General features: G+C 34.3%; 1 protein-coding gene across 5 annotated transcripts; it reads left to right on the top strand.

Moving 5' to 3' along the window:
- The first annotated feature begins 553 nt into the window (after positions 1 to 553).
- On the top strand, positions 554 to 18,397 carry CLEC2B (C-type lectin domain family 2 member B). 5 transcript variants are annotated; one of them, XR_014233519.1, is made up of 6 exons: positions 554 to 1,198; positions 5,176 to 5,256; positions 11,009 to 11,172; positions 14,933 to 15,036; positions 16,087 to 16,185; positions 17,342 to 18,397. XR_014233519.1 is itself a non-coding variant. In XM_082351327.1 (6 exons), exons 1-5 carry the CDS (start codon positions 1,099 to 1,101, stop codon positions 16,149 to 16,151), a joined length of 558 nt encoding a protein of 185 aa, XP_082207453.1. In that variant the 5' UTR covers positions 554 to 1,098; the 3' UTR covers positions 16,152 to 16,185; positions 17,342 to 18,397. The 5 variants fall into 5 exon arrangements, 2 of the variants coding, with proteins under 2 accessions (XP_082207453.1, XP_082207454.1); XR_014233521.1 differs by lacking the exon at positions 17,342 to 18,397 and adding an exon at positions 15,424 to 15,514 and having other exon boundaries at positions 16,043 to 16,127; XM_082351327.1 differs by having other exon boundaries at positions 16,043 to 16,185.
- Positions 18,398 to 20,144: the final 1,747 nt, after the last annotated feature.

The following is a 20,144-nucleotide window of genomic DNA, read 5'->3' as shown; positions in this document are numbered from 1 at the left end:
AATCCTTCACTTCTTATTCTCTTCACGTTTTCTTTCTTTTCTTTCCTTTGTACTCCACTTTCCTCTCTGTTCTTATTTCCTTTTCCCCTCTCAGTGTGCCTGTCAGACAAATGTGGTGTTGATCCCGAAGCAGCCTGTGGGACACCAGCTGCTTTTCTTTAGTTTTCTTCTTAATATAAATACATTTCACCCTCCATATCTGCAGCTTACACACCGGGGATTCAAGCAGCTGCGGATGGGAATCCGTGGATGGAGAATTCCAAGGCGGGCGGGAGAGTAGACTGTAAGGAACTTGAGCATCCCCGGATTTTGGTATCCGCGGCAGGGAGGGGAGGATCTGGACCGAATTCCCCACAGACACCAAGACGACTATATTTACATATATTGAGGGGAAATAGGAAATCATTTCAAAATTCTGATGAGGAGAGATTTGAAAAGGAAACAGTGTCCTGATAACACTAGCATAACAGCATTATCATCTTGAATATTGATGATAACATTCTGAGTACTTTTTAACTTCCTGTTCCTTTTTCTCTTCTTTTTCTTTGCGTGTGTGCGCATGCGCGCACTGCTGCATATGTTTGTTTTTGACAGAAAAGGCTTCAGTAGCTACTTTAAAGCATAGCTTTCTTCTCTTTACTTTCATCACCTTTGAGATGGTCTTTCTTAGCACATGATAATGAAACCATAACGTCCTAAAGCAGGCCTTTTAATTAATTAGTATTCTTATCTCCCGTGGCTCTGGAAGGACACTAGTTACGTCACTCTCGGGAGAGTTAAAATTCCCCTTGAAGGTTTTTTTTACTGTACGGTTCAGATAAGGATCCTCTGTTGAGGGACTAAGAATATATCAGTTTCTTGCTCTTCAGTATTTAGTGAAACTTCCTTCCTTTCCAGTAATTATTTTGTTTTGTGGTTTTTTTCACAGGAAGCAAACTTTTTCTAGATTATAGTATGACTCAATCTTCATCACATGATTACTTTTCTTTTGCGAGATCAGTTAAAAGCGTGTTTTACTTCAAAGTAGCATAACTCTAGTTTGGAGCTGTGCTGTAAAAACAACGTTTTTTTTACATGAATTTAAAACTTTGAAGAGGGATGTTGGATGGTGTGTTATCAAACAACCCGTCAGCTGTTGTGGAGGCAGCGGAGCTGCAAACTGGTAACAGCAGACAAGAAGCTGATAAAAAGCCACGAGGTAAGAACATTTTCAGTTGTTCTGAATGAAGGTTTTTTTATTGAAATCATGAAGCATACTGTTAAAGAGAAGTTTTGAAGACTTTTTGGGGTTTTGTAGTTTCTTCCATCAAGGCAAAAAAAAATTCTATTTCCAGTTAACTTCACCATAAATAAAAAATTTGTAATTGACTATTTTGTCCTTTTAATTCAGATTCACTTTATGGTATCTTAATTGATAATGGAGGAAGATTATCCATAATGTAAGACCATTCAAGATTTAATTTCACTTTTACTAAGTATTCAATAAAACCTGTCCTTCAGGAGATGTTAAATATGAACCACAGTCATTCAATGCCTAGAATACATACATGATATGAAATAATTCGCAAATATCTGTAATATTTTAAAAGATTGTTTATGGACCATGAGTGGAGTCAAGATAAACTACTCTTTAGAGGTACTTAATAGCAGAACAATTGTCTCCCTCCTCTACGCTTATCTAAACAATTGCTGGTACCCTAATATTCTTGAGAAGTCTCTGGTGATTTTTAAATGGAGAAGGAGAGAAAGTGTACTTAAAAAAAAAAAAACCTTAGAAAACAATTTGGTAGCACTGGATGTATTAAACAGCAAGTTCAGAGTAGGTAAGATCCAAATTCTAAATCTAACAGGATAATCTTTCAAAGTTATTTCAACAGGGCTCCTTAAATAGGGTGAAGGGTGGGGGGGAAATGAAGCTAAAATGCATTTAATAAAACTCTCTGTGATTTAGTGACTATGGTGAGTTTTAAAATTTGCCGTTTAATTTTGTTTCCGCCTACCAGTGTATGCAGCAGTCAAAAATATTTTTGCAGTTCATATTGGAATGCATAAATACTTTATTCCTCATCTTTTGACAATTTAATAATTCTAAGGGTAGATCAAAGAGGGTTAGGGACAATGGGATCAAATATTAGATGATAATGTGAAAATATCTAAACCAAAAGTTTTAAGAATGCTTTCTATCCGCTCATAAAACCAGTGTTAATTTCTACATTATATATCAATCAACAGTATGAACTTATATATTTTATGTATAAATTATATATATACCACATAAATATATGTTACTTAATATTATATAGTATGTATAATATTATCTATAGACATATAATTTGAAATTTTAAACACCATTGAAATAGTAGTTACTTAGAGTGTGATAGAATTCATTTTTTAACTTTTTTGTATTTTTTAAATATTATCTTTTATTCTTTCTATGTATTGGTATTTTATGATTTTTTTCTATAGCTGTAAACTAAGAAAAAAAGGGGATTTTATTTGGTTTTAAATTCATTGGTCACCCTGGATCTTTTCTCTTATCTCTCCTTGGAGAAGATCACAGTCAGAAACTGAGAGAAATTAGTTGTCAGGGAAGATTCTCTATGGGAAAAAATAATTGGAATATTTAGCTGTTTATATTATAACAGGAATGCATGTAGAACTATTTTAGTTACATTGTTAATTCAATAGGTTTTTATTGAGCGGCCCCGGGATATTATCTGTTTTTTTACATTCCTTAGTTGAACACATTATGAACAACTTCTTTGAAATTCATCTTTTAATACTAAATTCATACTGAGGGACCAACAGTTTCTGTTGTTTTTGTTTTTTGGATATTTGTGCAGTGTACAGGTATTGAGGATTGAGTAAAAGAGTAGAAAGAAGAAACTTTAAAAATGAAAGCTGTTTATACTGTGTCAAAAACTAGATTTTAGGGCTCAGGAAGTGGACAGATTAAATAAACATGTAGCAGGTTTAAATATGAACCTGCATATTCAGAAGCGAAATAAATTTCCAATTCTTTAGATCTTTAAATCAAACTAAATGTCACTCCAAGTCCCCATCTCACTGAGCTGACAGGATAATTAATCTTGGTGGTTTGGTGATACCGAACTGAATGGAGAGTTTCCTCCAGCGTTATATGGAGTTTTTCAGGTATTGTAAGCCCAAAAGCATCAAGAGGGTTTTTAGTCAACACTTTTCACTGATGACTTATGAGAAGATATATCCCAACATCAATAACCCCTTTGGTTCTAGTTCTGCTATTTCTGTGCTAAACTTACAAGGAAAGCCACTCTGTTTGTTTGCCCCATTCATGGCACATGCATCTTTGTTGAGGCTGGTTTATCTGCAGGCAGGATATCTCCATATGCTCCACAAAGATGAATGATCTAGTATCTTGCCAACTTTGAGATAGAAAGAACTCTTATCACCTGTACATGGAAATAAGCATTTCTCATATTGTCAGGATGGGCACCCGCTTCTTTCTTCTTGTGGCTTAGAAGTATTTCGTCTTATTTAAAGCCCTTTATGATTCTCAAAATAGTCCCTTTAATAAGATAGGATTTTTTTTTTTTAATGAAAGGATCACTGATTTCAACAGTCATTCTGGAGAAAAGGATACCAAAAGAGCCAAAGACTTACTTGAAACAGTGAATAGGAATATGTATTTAAAAACTAATTCTGCTTAATACAGCAGTAAATAATCTTCACCTCCTGCACACACAGTAATTAAAATATGGAAAAATGGGAGAGCTAACACAAGAAAAAAAATAATAAAAGCTTTCTTTTATTTAATTCCTGTTATAAACCAGACCTGAAAACATAGCACATAATATCCTTTAATTAAAAAAAAAAAAAGAGAGAGAGTTATTTAACGGTCAAGGTCTCTTAAGGTTTGGGTTCTGAAGTCCCAGAGTATCACTTCTACCGCATTCTCTTGGTCAAAGCGAGACACAAGACCAGTTCAAATTCATATTCATATTCACAAGACCAGTTCAAGTGTTGGGAAATACCTCTTGGTGTGAGAAGTAGCAAGATCGTATGTCAAAGGGGTGGTGGACCCAGAAAGACCTGATTCTTTGGGGGCCACTTTTAACAATTTGCCACAGATGGGAAGAACAGCAAAGTGTTAACAGAAAACATTAGAACTTAAAACAATGGGCACAAGATGATTGTACTCATTTAAAATTATGTGTATGTGGGAGGGAGGTTATATGTGTAAAAATGGATTAAAGAGATATATGGGTGGAAGGATGTTAGTTAATCCAAATGATAATGCTGGCTATCTCTACGCAGTGTAAATTGAGATCTATTTTAAGTTTCATTTCTTTTATACATCTACTAAGGAAAGAATTTGTTCAATAAAAAAAAACTAGTTCTTCACTAGGTGAAAAAGACAGGAAGAATCAATGTTCTCAATAAGTTTATAGTCTATCTTAAAGTATCTTCTATAATTTTTTTACATTTCACGAAGTTTTACATTAAGGATAAATACTTTAATCATATGAAATTAAAAAATGTTTCATTTCAAAAAACTTACACACCGTATTTTTTTTCCTGAATGGATACTAGTAAAAGAAAAACAATTCCTCACCAGAGATTTATTCTGTTCTATCAGATTTGCAGATCAGAGAATACAGGACCAGAAAAACAACAACAGAAACATGTCCAAGTTCCCTTTGCTTGTTTGTGGCAAAAACCTCAATTCTAAATTTTTTTGATTATTCTGTGACCTTTCAAATATACTGTGTTGTCTATCCTTTAAAATAAACTTTTCATTAAGTAGAAAGTAGATTTTCTTAGAAATATTCAAGGAACGTTAGGATATGCTAATATTTTACCATAGAAGAAGGGTATTGAAGGCCTGAGGGTGGCTTCAGGCCTGAGGAAATTCTACCCGAAAAAGTCATCTATATTTGATTCCTTGGACTGTGGCAGTAAAATCCATAATAACATCTGGATTGGATATAAGGATGTCCTGAGAAATTTCAGCCAAAAGAAAAAACCAGGGTTTTTTCATATGGCAAACAGAAAAGTACATTTTGTGTCATCTCCTTGTGAAATATCAGAATAAATTGCCTAAAGAAGTTTGTAAGGTATGGTTTTGAATGCAAATTTAGTCTTTCTTTTACCTGTTTCTTAATCTAAGTGTTTTTTTGTTTTGTTTTGTTTCAGGTGTTACAAACAAGCGTATGATGTTCCTTTGTATTTTATTAGCAATATCTGTAGTTGCTAATATTTTATTTACTATCTTAGGTGAGTAAATTACATCCTTTATTTCTTCACTTATATTTTTCATTTTCAGAGCTTCCTATTGTATGATCCTTTTCCTTTCTGCCTCAATCATAATATTTTCTCATTATTCTCACTCCCTTCCCATTATTCATGATATATTTAAGGAGTATCAATGAATGAATTTTTATGAATTACACGACCTACGTAAGACATGGGGAGACGTAAAAATGATTATGACAAAATCATTCAGCCTGATAATCTCGCATTCCATTCAGCATTCCCATGCCAGTGGTAATCACTATTTTAACTTCTGTTGCCAAAAGTTAGTTTTGCCCATTTAAAAATTTTTATGTAAATAAAATGGCAATTTTCATGAATCCTTAGCCTCTTGCCTCTTTTGTCCCACATTATGCTTGTGTGATTCTTCCAAGTCATAACTAGTAAAAGTTCACTGACTCGTTGTTATAGAAGAGGGTTGGAAAATTTTTTACGTAAAGGGGCAGATAGTAATAATTTAGGCTTTGCTAGCCATATGATCTCTGTTGCCGCTACTCAACTCTGTATTTGTAGTGCAAAAAAGCCACAGAAAATACATAAACAATTGAGCATGCCTGTGTTTCAATAAATTTGAACATGAAAATTTGAATATTACATAATTTTTGTGTGTCACAACACATTATTTCTCTTGATTATTTTTATATTTTAATTATTTTTAAATAATTAAGATTTTATTTTGATTATTTTAGAATGTAAAAACATTTTTAGCTCTGAATTTGGCCTCACGTTGTGGTTCACAGATCCTTGCTGTAGTGTATTTCATGCTTTTTATTGATTTATTAATCATTCTGCTTTTGATGGACATTTGGATTGTGCCATATTTTGACTACTGCTAATTGCGTTGCTTTGAACATCCTTATATTTTTAGTCTTTTAGTAAATAGTGGATATTATTTGGGATATATTTATGAGAAGGATTATTAAACCACAGAGTATGCATAGGTCAGTTTTTGTAGATAATACCATAGATAGTAGATAATCCAACCAAAAGTGTATGCAGATGCCAGTTGCTCAAGATACCTGTCAACACTTTGTTGTCAGTTTTACCCATTTTAGCCATTCTGATGAGTGTGCGTTGGTACCTTTGTTGGTACCTGTTGTGACTTTAACTGACATTTTCTTGATGACCAATACTGTTAAGCTCCTTTTCACATTTACTGCTCATTTAATTACAATATTTTGTTAAGAGCTATCCTTGCCTTGTACCTGATTCTAGAGGGAAAACATCCAATTTCTCACCATTAAGTAAGAAATTAGCTGTGGGTTTTTTTGTAAATATTCTTTATCAAGTTGGGATAGTTCCCCTCTACTCCTAGTTCACTGAGAATTTTTGCCATGAATGAATGTTAGGTTTCTCAGATGCTTATATTGATATGATCATGTGATTTTTCTTTTTTTAGCCTGTTGATGTAATGGATGACATTAATTGATTTTCAAATGTTGAACCAGCCTTACAGACCTGGGATAAATCCCACTTTTTCATGGTGTATAATTCTTTTTGTGCACTGTTGAATTCAATTTACTAATATTTTGTTAAGAATTTTTGCATCTATGTTCATGAGAGATACTGGTCTGTAGTTTTCTTTTCTTGTAATGTCTTTGGTTTTGTTGTTAAGATAATGCTGACCTCATGAAATGAGTTAAGAAGTATTCCCTCTGATTTTATCCTCTAAAAGAGATTGTAGAGAATCGGTATAATTTCTTCCTTAATTGTTTGGTAGGATTCCCCAGTGAACATATCTGGGCCTGCTCCTTTCTGTTTTTTAGGACATTACTGATTATTAAGTCAGTAATTATTCTTTAATAGATATAAGCCTATTCACATTGTTTATTTCTTCTTTTGTGAGTTTTGGAAGATTGTATCTTTCAAGGAGTTGGTCCATTTCATATAAGTTATTAAACTTGAGGGCATTAACTTGTTCATAGTATTCCTTTATTATCTTCCGTGGCATCTGTAGTGATGTCCTCTCTTCCATTTCTGATATTAATTTGTGTCTTCTCTCCTTTATTTTCTAAATTAACTTGGCTAGAGGCTTACTGATTTTATTGTTCTTTGCAAAGAACTGGCTTTTGATTTTGTTGATTTTCTCTATTAATTTCCCATTTTCAATTTAATTGCTTTTTGCTTTGATTCTTATTATTTCTTTTCTGTTTTCCTTGGGTTTAATTTTCTCTTCTTTTACTAGTTGCCTAAGGAGAGAATGTAGATTATTGATTTTAGACCTTTCTTCTTTTCTAATGTATGAATTCAATGCTATATATTTTTCTCTAAGGACTGCTTTTGCTGCATGCCCAAAATTTTGATAAGTTGTGTTTTCATGTTCATTTAGTTCAAATTGCTTTTAAATTTCTCTATATTCCTTCTTTGACCCATGTGTTATTTAGAAGTATGTTGTTTCATCTCTACATATTTTGGGATTTTCCAATTATCTTTGTTATTTATTTCTATTTTAATTCCACTGTAATCTGAAAACAGAATTAATATGATTTTTCTTTTGATTTCGTTAAGGTGTGTTTTATATTAACTATTAATTTTAATATTTTATCTTTATTTTCATTTGTATGTTTATGTAAACATTCAGATTATCTGCAAATAATAATGATTTTATTTATTAGCTTGAAATCTTTATATCTTTTTATATATTTGTATTGCCTTATTTTACTGGCTAGTACTTTCAGTAAAAAGTTGAGGAGAAGTACTGAGAACTTGCATCCTTATCTCATTCTTAATATACATGAGAAAGTTTTAAATATTTCTCTATTATGAATGATTATTTATCAATATTCTTAATCAAATAAAGGGAGTTTCCTTTAATTCCTAGATAGCTAAAAGGTTTTATTCTGAAAGGGCATAGAATGTTATCAAGTGCTATTGAGATATACTTAGTTTGTCTCTTTTTTCTGTTAATGTGTTGAATTACACAGACTTTTTAAAAACGTTAAACTAAACCTTCCTGTCTGGAATAAACTCAATTTGATGACAAAATATTAACCTTTTTAGCACTCTTGAATTAAACTCGCTAATATTTTGTTTAAGATAATATGCACATATGTTCATACAAGCCTGAACTATAATTTCTCATTTTTATAATAGTATTGTCAGGTATTGATATTAAGATTATGCTGGCCTCTAAAACTGAGTTGTAAAGGATTCTCTCCTACTCCGTTTTCTGAAAAAGGTTGTGTAATATTGTTGTTATGTCTTCCCTAAATGATTAGAAGTATTCATAATTGAAGTCACCTGGACTGGGAGATTTCTTTGTGTAGAATTTTTTTAATGAAAGGTTTAATTTCTTTACTAGATAGAGTATTTATTCACATTTACCTTTCATTTGTCAGTTGTGCTAAGTTTTGTTGTTAAGAAATTTCTTTTCTTTTTTATTCCTAGTATTGCTAATTCATTTATTCCCCTTTAAAAAGATTTTTTTCTTTGATTAGTTTTCCTAGTGTTCTATCTATTCTAGATGATTCAAAAAGCCAATGAGTTCCTTGCTTTTTTTGTTTTACATTAATTTATATTCAACTGATTTCTCATCTTATTTTTTTAATGGAGTCTTTCTACTTTGGTTTTAATTTATCACTCTTACTAACTTTTCGAGATAGATAATTTTCTTTTTAAAGTCTCCCTTTTTTTAAAAACATAAATTTAAGCCAATAAATTTTCTTCTAAGATTTAAGGAAATGTGTTGTGTTCCACAAGTTTAGGGGAATTCCCTGGTGGTCCAGTGGTTAGGATTCCATGCTTCCATTGCTGAGGGTCCAGGTTCAATCCCTGGTCAGGGAATTAAGGTCCCACAAGCCACACAGTGCAGCCAAAAAAAAAAAGAGCAAGGCCCACAAGCTTAGTTGTATCCATAATTTTTGGTATTTTATGCATATATATGTATACCATATATCACATATATCACCAAAATATATGTAATTAACTTCAGTTCAAAATATATATTTTTTTTTAAATTAATTAATTAATTAATTAATTCTTTGGGGCTGTGTTGGGTCTTCGTTTCTGTGCAAGGGCTTTCTCTAGTTGTGGCAAGCGGGGGCCACTCTTCATCGCGGTACGCGGGCCTCTCACTATCGCGGCCTCTCTTGTTGCGGAGCACAGGCTCCAGACGCGCAGGCTCAGTAGTTGTGGCTCACGGCCCCAGTTGCTCCGCGGCATGTGGGATCTTCCCAGACCAGGGCTCGAACCCGTGTCCCCTGCACTGGCAGGCAGATTCTCAACCACTGCGCCACCAGGGAAGCCTCTAAATATATTTTGTTTCCCAAGATTTCTTTTTCTTCTTTGATTTATGAGTTATTTAGCATTGCATTTCTTAATTTACAGACTTTGGTGATTTTTTTATTTTATTTTTTTATTGATATATGGCTGAATTCTACTGCAGTCAGGTGGCACACAGTAAATGTTTTCAATCTTTAAAATTTGTTGTTACAACTTTATTGTCCCACATTTTAGTAAATATTTCATATGCACTTTCAAAAATGTATATTCAGTAGTTGTTGCATGTAGCCCTCTATGTATGTCAACTGACTTAATCTTGTTAATCATGGTGTTCAGATGTTATTATCCTTACACATTTTGCCCATTGTTATATCAGTAATTAAGAGAAGGGTGCCTAAAATGTTTACCTTCTACAGGTATTTGGCATCAGGTGACTGCAAGTGATCATGTAACTAATTGTTTTACTTCTGTGCACCATAGACCGCCAGTATCCCATTTACAACTGGTGACTGGGTCAGTGCCTTTAATGTAAATCACATTGGAAAACCAATAGCATACCTCATCCTTAAGGTTCTGTTCCTTTAGAATCACTTTTAGTACCAAGAACTGATTTAGTCTGGGTGTGTTCAGAAAAATAGACAGTACAGATATTACAAGAATACAAATTTTATTTCTACTATTTCTATAGATTTCAAAAGGATCTCCACAATAAGGCAAGTTACCATGGAATAGGACTTTAACATAAGAATTATGCATAACACCACTGGAGCTGGGGAATGATGGTCTGGAAGGCCACAAAGCTGAAGAAGAAATAGTCACTAATGATTTTGGCTTAAAGCACTAATGTGTTTGGAGAACCCACAGATTAGAGGAAGCTAACACATCTAGATGCCAAGACTACAAAAGGGAAACTCATGAAAAGGCCTGTGAACTTCCTGTGTCCAGCATTTCCAAGAATAATGGCTTCTGCTTTATTTCCATCTTCTAAATTTCATATGGGTTCTTTTTATTGGTTAACCCAGAACCACACAGTGATGGTGGTACCTAGCTGACAACAGGAAACCCAATACATATCTTGTTATTGTTTTATTTTTTTCATTGCTTTCTTAGAGATTAAAACCTGTGCCCTAATTTATAACAGTCTAATATAAATTAGTGTTTTTATTACCACCAGATAATGCTAGGATTTCATTGTATTTCATTTACCCAGAAATGACGAAAGGGACTTAACAAAAGTGAAATGGCACTGCTCTAGGAAAGCCTATATATCACTGAGTTTGGAGTTGAAAGCAATGTGAGTGTCCTGTCACATTCTGGACTGCTGTCATTTAACCTAACATGAAGTTTGTTTTTCAACTTGTTATGGGATAGATATGCAATTCTGGCCATGATCATAATATTTTACATCACAATCCTGTCTTTATTCAATGATCTCAAAACACAGTGGCATATTATTTCATCTGATTCTTAAGATATGTATTTATCTCACTTACAGTTATAAAAGATCCGGGTGCTCGGTATTTTTGCCCAGATAATTGGATTGGTTTCCAAGATAAATGCTATTATTTTTCTAAAGAAGAAGGAGATTGGCATTCAAGTACATATAACTGTTTGTCTCAAAATGCTGACCTAGTTATGATTGACACTATAGAAGAAAAGGTAAGTAATTTAATATGTATTCCTTATCAATTATATTGAGTAGCGATATTAGAAATATTCAAATTCCATTATGGTCTTTAAAACTTTTCAAACATGCCTGTCTTTAGATGCACAATATTGCAGATGTTCAGAACATGCCATAGGAGATACAGCTGAAAAACTTAGTGATATCTTGTTTGGATAGTATAAGACTCACATCAAGTAGTAGACTTGATAGCTAACTTTTACATTTTAAGGAATACAAATAGAAGAGCTTGATACTATTTGGAAACCTTTTAAAAGCCACAAAGAGAAAGGATGGAATTCTCCATTTCACTCTCTTTGTGGAAACTTCCTCTGACCTCTCAGTCTTGCTTTGCTGTCTTTCTCTGAGGTCTCATGGCAGCCTCCATCAGAGCGTTCACTACCAGTGATGCAATAGGTGCAATTGAAAGTTTCCCCCTAGGCTGAAGTATGAGTTTCCAGTGAGCAGACACCATGTTTTATTTGAAATTGTATCCATTGCTGTAGCGTAAAAGCAGGTACAAGTTAAAAGGTGGCACAGTGGTTAAGAATCCGCCTGCCATTGCAGGGGACATGGGTTCGAGCCCTGGTCTGGGAAGATCCCACGTGCCGCGGAGCAACTAAGCCCGTGTGCCACAACTACTGAGCCTGCGCTCTAGAGCCCGCAAGCCACAACTACTGAGCCCACGTGCCACAACTACTGAAGCCCACTTGCCTAGAGCCCGTGCTCCGCAACAGGAGAAGCCACTGCAATGAGAAGCCCGCGCACCGCAACGAAGAGTAGCCCCTGCTCGCCGCAACTAGAGAAAGCCCGTGGGCAGCAACAAAGACCCAACGCAGCCAAAAATAAATAAATAAATAAATAAATAAAAGTTAAAAAAAAAAAAAGCTTAATGGATCTTTGTTCAATAAATACTGATTTACGGAAAAATTCTGTTAAGTCAAGAGAATCTCCAAGATCTTTAACAAGTGTGAGACTCTCTTATGCGGCAAGCGTATGTTTTTACTTTTGTTTCATCTCTTTAAAAGTAAAGGGTCAATTTGAGAGGTAATTAACTTAATTAAAATTTCTGTGTATGTGAATAAAAGTTGTGTGTGTGTGCAATTAAGATGTGTTTAAATGTAAAGCAGCACAGCACAGCAGTCAACATCGTTAAAAGAGGATTGTGTATTACTTTTAGGGTGAACAAAGTATAGTTGTGCAATATGCCTGAAGACTGGTTCAAATTTAAATAGATACAAACTATGCTGGGGCAATTTATAGATCAGTGTAAGGAAACTAAACTATTTTGGAAGGAAGAAAAGATGTAGAAACCTGAATAAAATGTGAAAAACTAGGTATGTTAAGAGTAGACACACCAAATCAAGAAGTAAGATGCAGGTTTAATTTAATATAAAGAGCTTCCGTAGTGAATAGTTTCACTGCTGAATTTTGTAAGACTCTTGAAATGAACATTCTGAGAAACCCTTAAACAGCCCTTACAGTTCTTCTTGGGGAAAAAGGCTAAATTAGCAGCAAGATGAAAAAAATAATGAGTAACAAACAAAATGAGGTCTTTACCGCATATGGTATTGTGAAGGAGTGGTAAAAGTAACGTATAAAAGAATTTTAAAGGACTGTTTACTTTAAATAGTTTAAGTAAAATATTATATATGTTTATTTAAACTGTGAAATATTTTTCTAGTTAAAATGAGGTGAAGCTTGTTTCATGAAATTTTCCCCTATTTATTTGCACCTATTTAGAATTACCTTGTCTTTTTAACAAGCAGCTACATGAGCTACCCTTTACTGAGCAAATAATGTTCAACATTTTTCATAGGACAGGCTTTAGGAAATACACCTCCCAGTTCCCTGTCACCAAGACCACAGCTACTGAACTTCATCCAGTTTTCCCAAAATCCAGTAATGTATATCCTGTTGGTTTCCAATACATATATCGTGCCTTACATTTTTTTCTGCCTTAAAACAAACTCTTTCCTAAGCCTAGAATAGGAATTGTCCTTTTCTCCCTGGATTTCTGTGTTTATCATGGAATCTTCTACTCTTCCCCTCCAGATCCACCTCTTAGAGCACATCCTATGTGAAAGTCCCCCATAAAGACCCAGATGCTTCTTGCCGTAAACCAAAATTTCACTTTGCGTTTATTATACTCATAATCTTCTCATCTAATAGAATATTTTCTAACTCTAAGTTTACATAAATTTCCTCACTATACATGAAACCATGAATCCAGGGACACTGTTTTCTTAATCTGTTCTGTTGTAAACCCATAGTTTAGACCAGTGAATTGAATTTTTTTCAAATAAATTCATGAAATGCTACAGAAGATGGTATATTAAAATACCAAAGGTTATCAGTGTAACTGTTATCAGGTAGAAATGGACCATAGTGTTGTGATCTGTCATAATTCCCTTATATTTATATAAAACTGAAACATAGAGTGATACAATGTCAAACTTACAGTTTCCCAGCTACTTAGTAGCAGGGTAGACTCAGTGACTTTCTGTGTATAACATAATTCTATGGCAACAAAGGCTCTAAGGTAGGAAAAAATTTCAACATTGAATGAATATGGAGAAATATCAGGAAAATTAAATTTTTCCCTCAGTGATGTCTTTGGAAATCTAAATATTTTGCAAAAAAATGAAATTTGAGAATTAGATTCTAAAGGAACTGGATGCATGAGGGGTGTGTGTGTATGTGAGTGCGTGTGCACAAGTGTGTGTGAGCATGTGCCCTCGTGTGTATGCATGTGTGTGCACATGTGATAGTTTGGGAGAAAAGTTGAAGTAAAGTATTACATTATTTTCTGAGAAGTGAAAAAAAATTGTAATAAATATATGATGATTACAAAGGCTGTGTAAGACGTTGAAAGTCTAGCTTTCCAGGAGTTTACAGTTTAAAAATCCTGGAGAAATTTGCCTTGTGAGTCTTTTTAGGTAATAATGACAATACTGTGTGCAGAAGTCCTTGATGTGACTTTCTCTTATTTAGTTTCTGAGTCAGTATATATGTCCAATGCTCAGGATCATTTATTCCGCCATCCTGTTTGCTCTAGGTTTGGAGGATCTATTGAGGAGGATCTAATGAGTGCTAAATTTGTGATTTAAGATTTTATTTTTGTCTTTGGGGATGAAGGTTTTATTTCTTCCTGTCACAACAATCAGGCAAAAAATAGTAGACTAAGCTGCTAAATAAGTAGGTCAACTTGCCTGAGCATGGTGAGGTGGCAAATTCAAATGAGATTTCCTGACTTCAGCAGTTATTAGTGCTGGGAACAGGGAGTAGAAATAGCAGTATTTGAACTGCAAATAGTCAAGGAAGAATAAATGTTTCCACTTTGTTCAACATTTGTAACTGAGGAAACAGAAGATTTCACACCATGGAGTGCTTTTTCTATTTCATGTTAATAAATATGGCCAAATGAAGGCGTGAAACCAGAATGAAATAAAGAAGAGAGTACAGTAAAAAAAAAAAAAAAAAAATCCTGGAGAAATAGATTTCCATACTGAATATTTATCAATTTGGAATCAAAAGAGCCTTAAAGAAACTTTCTCTCACATCTTTGTTTCAGGAATGAGAAAACTGAGTGTCAGAGGGTAAAATACTTCTTCACAATCGCATAGCTATTTTCTGGTGAAAGCAAGAGTTGAAACTTTGTCACCTTACTCTTCACAACCTGCACAGCCAGAGGGACACAATAGGTTGTATTGAAAACTGACAAGTAAAATTCTGAATTTTGTCTTGTCTCTAAAGGATTTTCTTAGGCGATACAAGTGTGCTTCTGATCACTGGATTTGGCGAGACATGACCAAAGATCAAACAGGACAATGGGTGAATGGAAGCATAGTTAATAACTGGTGAGTTTCTTTCTTTCTGGGATTATTTAGATTTAGGTAGTGCAGACTGCTCTAGAGCCTGTACATTAGCTATATTGCTCTAGCGCCCACGATTTGTTTGCATGTTGGAAAAATGGAGCAGGGAAGATTGTGTCATGTACTCAGAGTAGTTTCAAGAGTCAGCCAGAGAGGTTGGAAATCAAGATGTAAGGGGAAATACCTCTTAGTTGGTTAGTTTGAAAATAAAGACCTGAGATTCACATACACAGTAAAAATAAACTTTTGCTTGATTTTAACCTGTTTTCTCTGATTATATATCTATTCTGCGAGCTTCATGCTACCTGTTTGCTGACAGCTTTTACAGTGTAAGTTAAACTTGTTTATTTTAACCTGCTTTTATTTGCACAGATATTGCAATTTATCCTGGACTTCACACCTTCCATTTTACAATATGGAAAACGGGACCTAAAAGACTGAGTTCACTGCACTCATGACCCCGGTATAACCACCCTAAATGGTGACTGCCAACCACCTTGCCACTTAATTTATGTTAGAATTTCCCAATAGCAATACCACTGACAGTTTGGACTGAATCATTCCTTGCTATGTGGAGGGAGCACTTTCTTGTGCATCGTAGGATGTTGGCAGCTTCTCTGTCCTCTACCCACGAGACAGTAGGAATTCCCCCTACCCTCCTCCACTTGTTACAACCAAAAATGCCTTCAGATATTTCCAAGTTCCCTTACAGGGGCGTGGAAGGCAAACTCACCCCAGGGTTAAGAACCATTGGTTTCTACAAACTGGTGGCTCTACTCCTGACATGTAACTTCATGTCAGTTTAACAAATATAAATTCTTGGAAGGGAGATTCTTATGGTCCAATTTGGTACAGATATCTTAACCCTAGCAAGAAAGGACAGCATACTTTTTCAGAACTCTAGACAGATAATATTTTTAAAAAGGTGTCATTGAGCAAGGGAGAAATCACAGGACTCCCTAATACACAGTGTTTAATTCCTTTATTGTAGGTTTAATATGACAGGGAATGAAATATGTTTTTATCTTAATGAAGATGGTGTTGCAAAAGCTAGATGCTACACAGAAAGAAAATGGATTTGCAGGAAAAGAATGCACTGAGTAAATGTTTCTGGTAATGGACTTACAGCCATGGGTAAGATGGTTTTAATATTTATCAACTTTTCTCTCCTTCTGTTGAACTTTCAGTATTTCGCTGCTTTAATATTATAGCCTGATGATACATCTTGATGATTATTAAAGTAATTTCCTTATTATTTTTCTACTTTTCAAATGGCCTGGATCTTTGCTTTTCTATATCAACTTTAGAAGAATCTTGTAATTTCACAGAATCTATAGGTCAATTTTGGGAGTGTTGTATTTATATATTATTTTCTTATTCATTTACAATGTATATCTTTTACTGACTTTTGCCTTATATAACTTACAATTTTTCTAAACAGTTACTGCATATTATTTATTACCTGTGTCCCTATTATATGTATCTAATGCTTTTGCTGGTGCAATTATGTAATTTTATTATCTTTTAAAATAGTTGTTTTTTAGAAATGTAACGGTTTGGGATAGTCTTGTCCTCTTCAACATACATCCTGAAAATTCATAATTTTCTAATAATTTGTGGATTCATTTAAATACTATAAAACATAACATCTAGTAATAACAGTTTTATTTTTCCTGTATTAAAAAATTACTTATTTCTTGTCTAATTAAAATGGGTAGGACTGCCAGGACAATACTGATGGTAAACATTGTTCCACATTTTAAAGAAAATGCTTCTGACATTTACACATTAGTCATGTTGTATCTAGTTTTTTATACCCTTTTTTTTAAAGTTAAGGCAGTTCTTTTCTATTTCTGTTTGCTAAGAGATTTTTTTTTATAGGTAGAGATTTTTAATTTTCTTGTATGCTTTTGTTTTCTGCATCTATTTTGATGGTCTCCTGGTTTCTATTCCTTAATCTTTTAATGTAGTGAATGACATTTATAATTTTTTAATGTTACAGAATTACTTTGCATTCCTAGATAAAATTCAATTTAGTCATGATGTGATATCATATTTATTCTACATAGATTCACTTGATATTTATTTTTTCATATTCTTACATCTAAATTCATGAGTGTGGTTGCCATAAAATTTTCCTTAGGAAAGCGGGGCTTATGGTTTAAATAATTCAATGAAGACATGGTTGGAAAATGTGTTGCTTTACAATTATGCCATGAAATTGTGCATGATAAATTTCCTATGTCTCAAAAATTAATTATTGGTCACATTTTCTGCATATTTTTATTAGATTTGCACTTGTGATCTTCAGTGAAGAAAAGTAACAACCTTTGAGAGAGCCGCTAGAAAAGAGTATTCATGGACATCTTGATGTAATTACACGAGCATTAAAGAATGGTGCTGAAGAGCTGCAACCTCTAGAAGATTCATATTGTTTCAATGAAAACAAACTTCTAATTTTCTCATGGTATGAGAAATGAAATTAGGAAAGACACATTAGAAAATAAGGAAGGCATATATTGTCCCCGGCTCTGAACAGGAAGAAATACCACCTGAACACTATAAACAATCTGCATGCACCTTCACTGGACAATAAGCCAATATATAACCAATATTTATTGATAAATAATAATACTCCTTATGGGCTTATGAATTCTGTAATGCACTTTAACCAAAGTGTTTGTTTAAACAGAGATGTTGTCATAAATGTTTGCCCAGGTTCTCAGACCCAGGGGCAAGTCTTTACAAGACCAAATATCTAGCAGTCCGTAATTACACAGAGTCTTTGCAGTTGAGGGTAAATTATAATTTTATTCAGTTTGTTTAATATTTATGAATATTTAATATGAAAAACTACATGATCTATCCCAGGTGATAGAAGTAATTTTTGTGAACTTCTAGTTATGTATAGGTTCAATAAAATTCCTCTTCTTCTCTCTTATGGGTTGAATTATGAGCCTAAAAGGTCGTGTTGAAATTCTAACCCCCAGGACCTCCGACTGTGGCCTTATTTGGAAATTATAAATGTGGCAAAGGTAATAGTTGATATAAAATCATTCCTACGGGCCCCAATCTCTTTAGCTTTAGTGGTGTTATAAAAAGAGGAAATTTGGATTCAGTGACAGACTCTAAAAAAGGGAAGACTATGTGAAGACAAAAGGAAAAGACAGCCATGTGACTGAAATGATTACCTATAAGCCAAGGAATGCTAAGGATTGCCAACAATTACCAGAAGCGAGAAGAGCTTCTCCTAGATCAGTCTGAGAGAGCATGACCCAGAAGGCATATTGATGTTGGGTCTTCCAGTCTGCAATACTGTGAGACAATAAATGTCTGTTGTTTTAAATCGCATGCAGCATGTGGCATTTTGTTATGGCAGCACTAGCACTAATACATTGTATTATCGACATCAGTTTATTTTCATTTCTATGTTTCATCTTTCTCAGATACAAGCCTGACCTAGAATGCCCATTTCTTCTTTCAGGGCCATCTTTAAATTAAGGAAAATACATTCTCCCAGCATGTCCATCCATTCAAATCTAGTTTTATCTATCACTCGACAAAAGTGCAGAAAAGCAGCTCTCACCATATCACCCCCCCATCTTTATTGCTATATCCAGTGAACTTGCTACAGTAAATATCTCCCATGCCCTCTCAAGCAGCATTTAACATTTTTTCTTTTCTTTTTTACTAAAGAATAGTTGATTTACAATATTATATTAGTTTCAAGTGTACAATATAGTGGTTCAAAAGTTTTATACAGTAAGTCCCCTGCATATGAACGAGTTCCATTCTAAGAGTGCGTTCGTAAGTCCAATTTGTTCGTAAGTCCAACAAAGTTAGCCTAGGTAGCCAACTAACACAATCGGCTATGTGGTGCTGTACTGTAATAGGTTTATAATACTTTTCACACAAATAATAAGAAACAAACAAACAAAAAAATAAAACATTTTTAATCTTACAGCATGGTACCTTGAAAAGTACAATAGTACAGTACAACAGCTGGTACACAGGGGCTGGCATCAAGTAAACAGGCAAGAAGAGTTACTGCCTGGAGGAGGGAGAGGAGGTGGCAGATGGTAGAGCTGAAAGATTATCTACAATAGGAGACAGAGGGCAAGCTGCAGTTTCACTCACGCCTGATGTTGATAGCACACGTTCTGGTTCCTTGCTGGATTCAATTCTGTCTACCCTCTTGAAAAAACGATTCAGTGATGTCTGGGTAGTAGCTCTTTTTTTCCCATCATAGATGATACGTAGCCCTGGATTGCATTCTGAACGGCTGCTGCAACCTTCGTGCACTGTTCTACATTCAGATCCTGTGCCTCAAAAACTAACAGTGCCTCTTCAAATAAAGACAATCCCCTTGCCATTTCCTGCATCGTGAATCTCTTTGGTTCTTCAGTTACTTCTTCTTCCTCTTGTCTCTCTTCATCATTTCTCTGGGCCTCCAATTCCATCAGGTCTTCATTAGTAAGCTCCTTGTGTTGCACAGCAAGGAGTTTAATGAAGTTGTCCTCTTGCAGATCTAGCTTGAAATAAAGATACTGTACTACTGTACTCTATACAGTACTGTACAGTAAAGTACACAAAAGCACAACCACTTTTAGAGGATGCACATGACAATGTACACCAGACACGTGAACTAACTTACGTGATTGTACATGCGAACGCATGTTTGCATCTTTGAAAGTTTGCAACTTGAAAGTTCGCATGTAGGGGACTTAGTTATAGATACAGAGAACAAACAGGTGTTTGTTTGCCAGAAAGGAGGGTGGGAGCGGAAGGAAAGAAATAGGTGAGGGAGATGGAGAGGCAAAAACCTCCACTTACAAAATAAACGAGTTATAGGTATGAAATGTACAGTGCAAGGAATATAGTCAATAACTGTGTAATATCTTTGTATAGTGACATATGGTAACTAGACTTATCATGGTGATCAATTTGAAATCCATTTGTCTTGCAACCAAAGTACTATTAGTGAAGTAGCTTCAATATCTTTTTAAAAATTCATACAAAGCCCTGTCTATTTTTTTTTGTGGCAAGTGGCCTTCTGACTAAAAATGTGTGGTTCACTGTGTACATCTTTCACT

This window comes from Balaenoptera borealis (assembly GCF_965194805.1).
Source record: "Balaenoptera borealis genome assembly, chromosome: 13".
In the NCBI taxonomy this organism is placed as follows: Eukaryota; Metazoa; Chordata; class Mammalia; order Artiodactyla; family Balaenopteridae; genus Balaenoptera; species Balaenoptera borealis.
This window is presented reverse-complemented; position numbering and strand designations above follow the sequence as displayed.

Excerpts from the sequence above, each read along its gene's own strand:
- CLEC2B (XM_082351327.1), top strand. The coding sequence starts at position 1,099 with ATGTTGGATGGTGTGTTATCAAACAACCCGTCAGCTGTTGTGGAGGCA. Across the intron at positions 5,257-11,008 it reads TATTTTATTTACTATCTTAG|TTATAAAAGATCCGGGTGCT; the intron begins GTGAGTAAATTA and ends TCTCACTTACAG. Across the intron at positions 11,173-14,932 it reads TTGACACTATAGAAGAAAAG|GATTTTCTTAGGCGATACAA; the intron begins GTAAGTAATTTA and ends TTGTCTCTAAAG.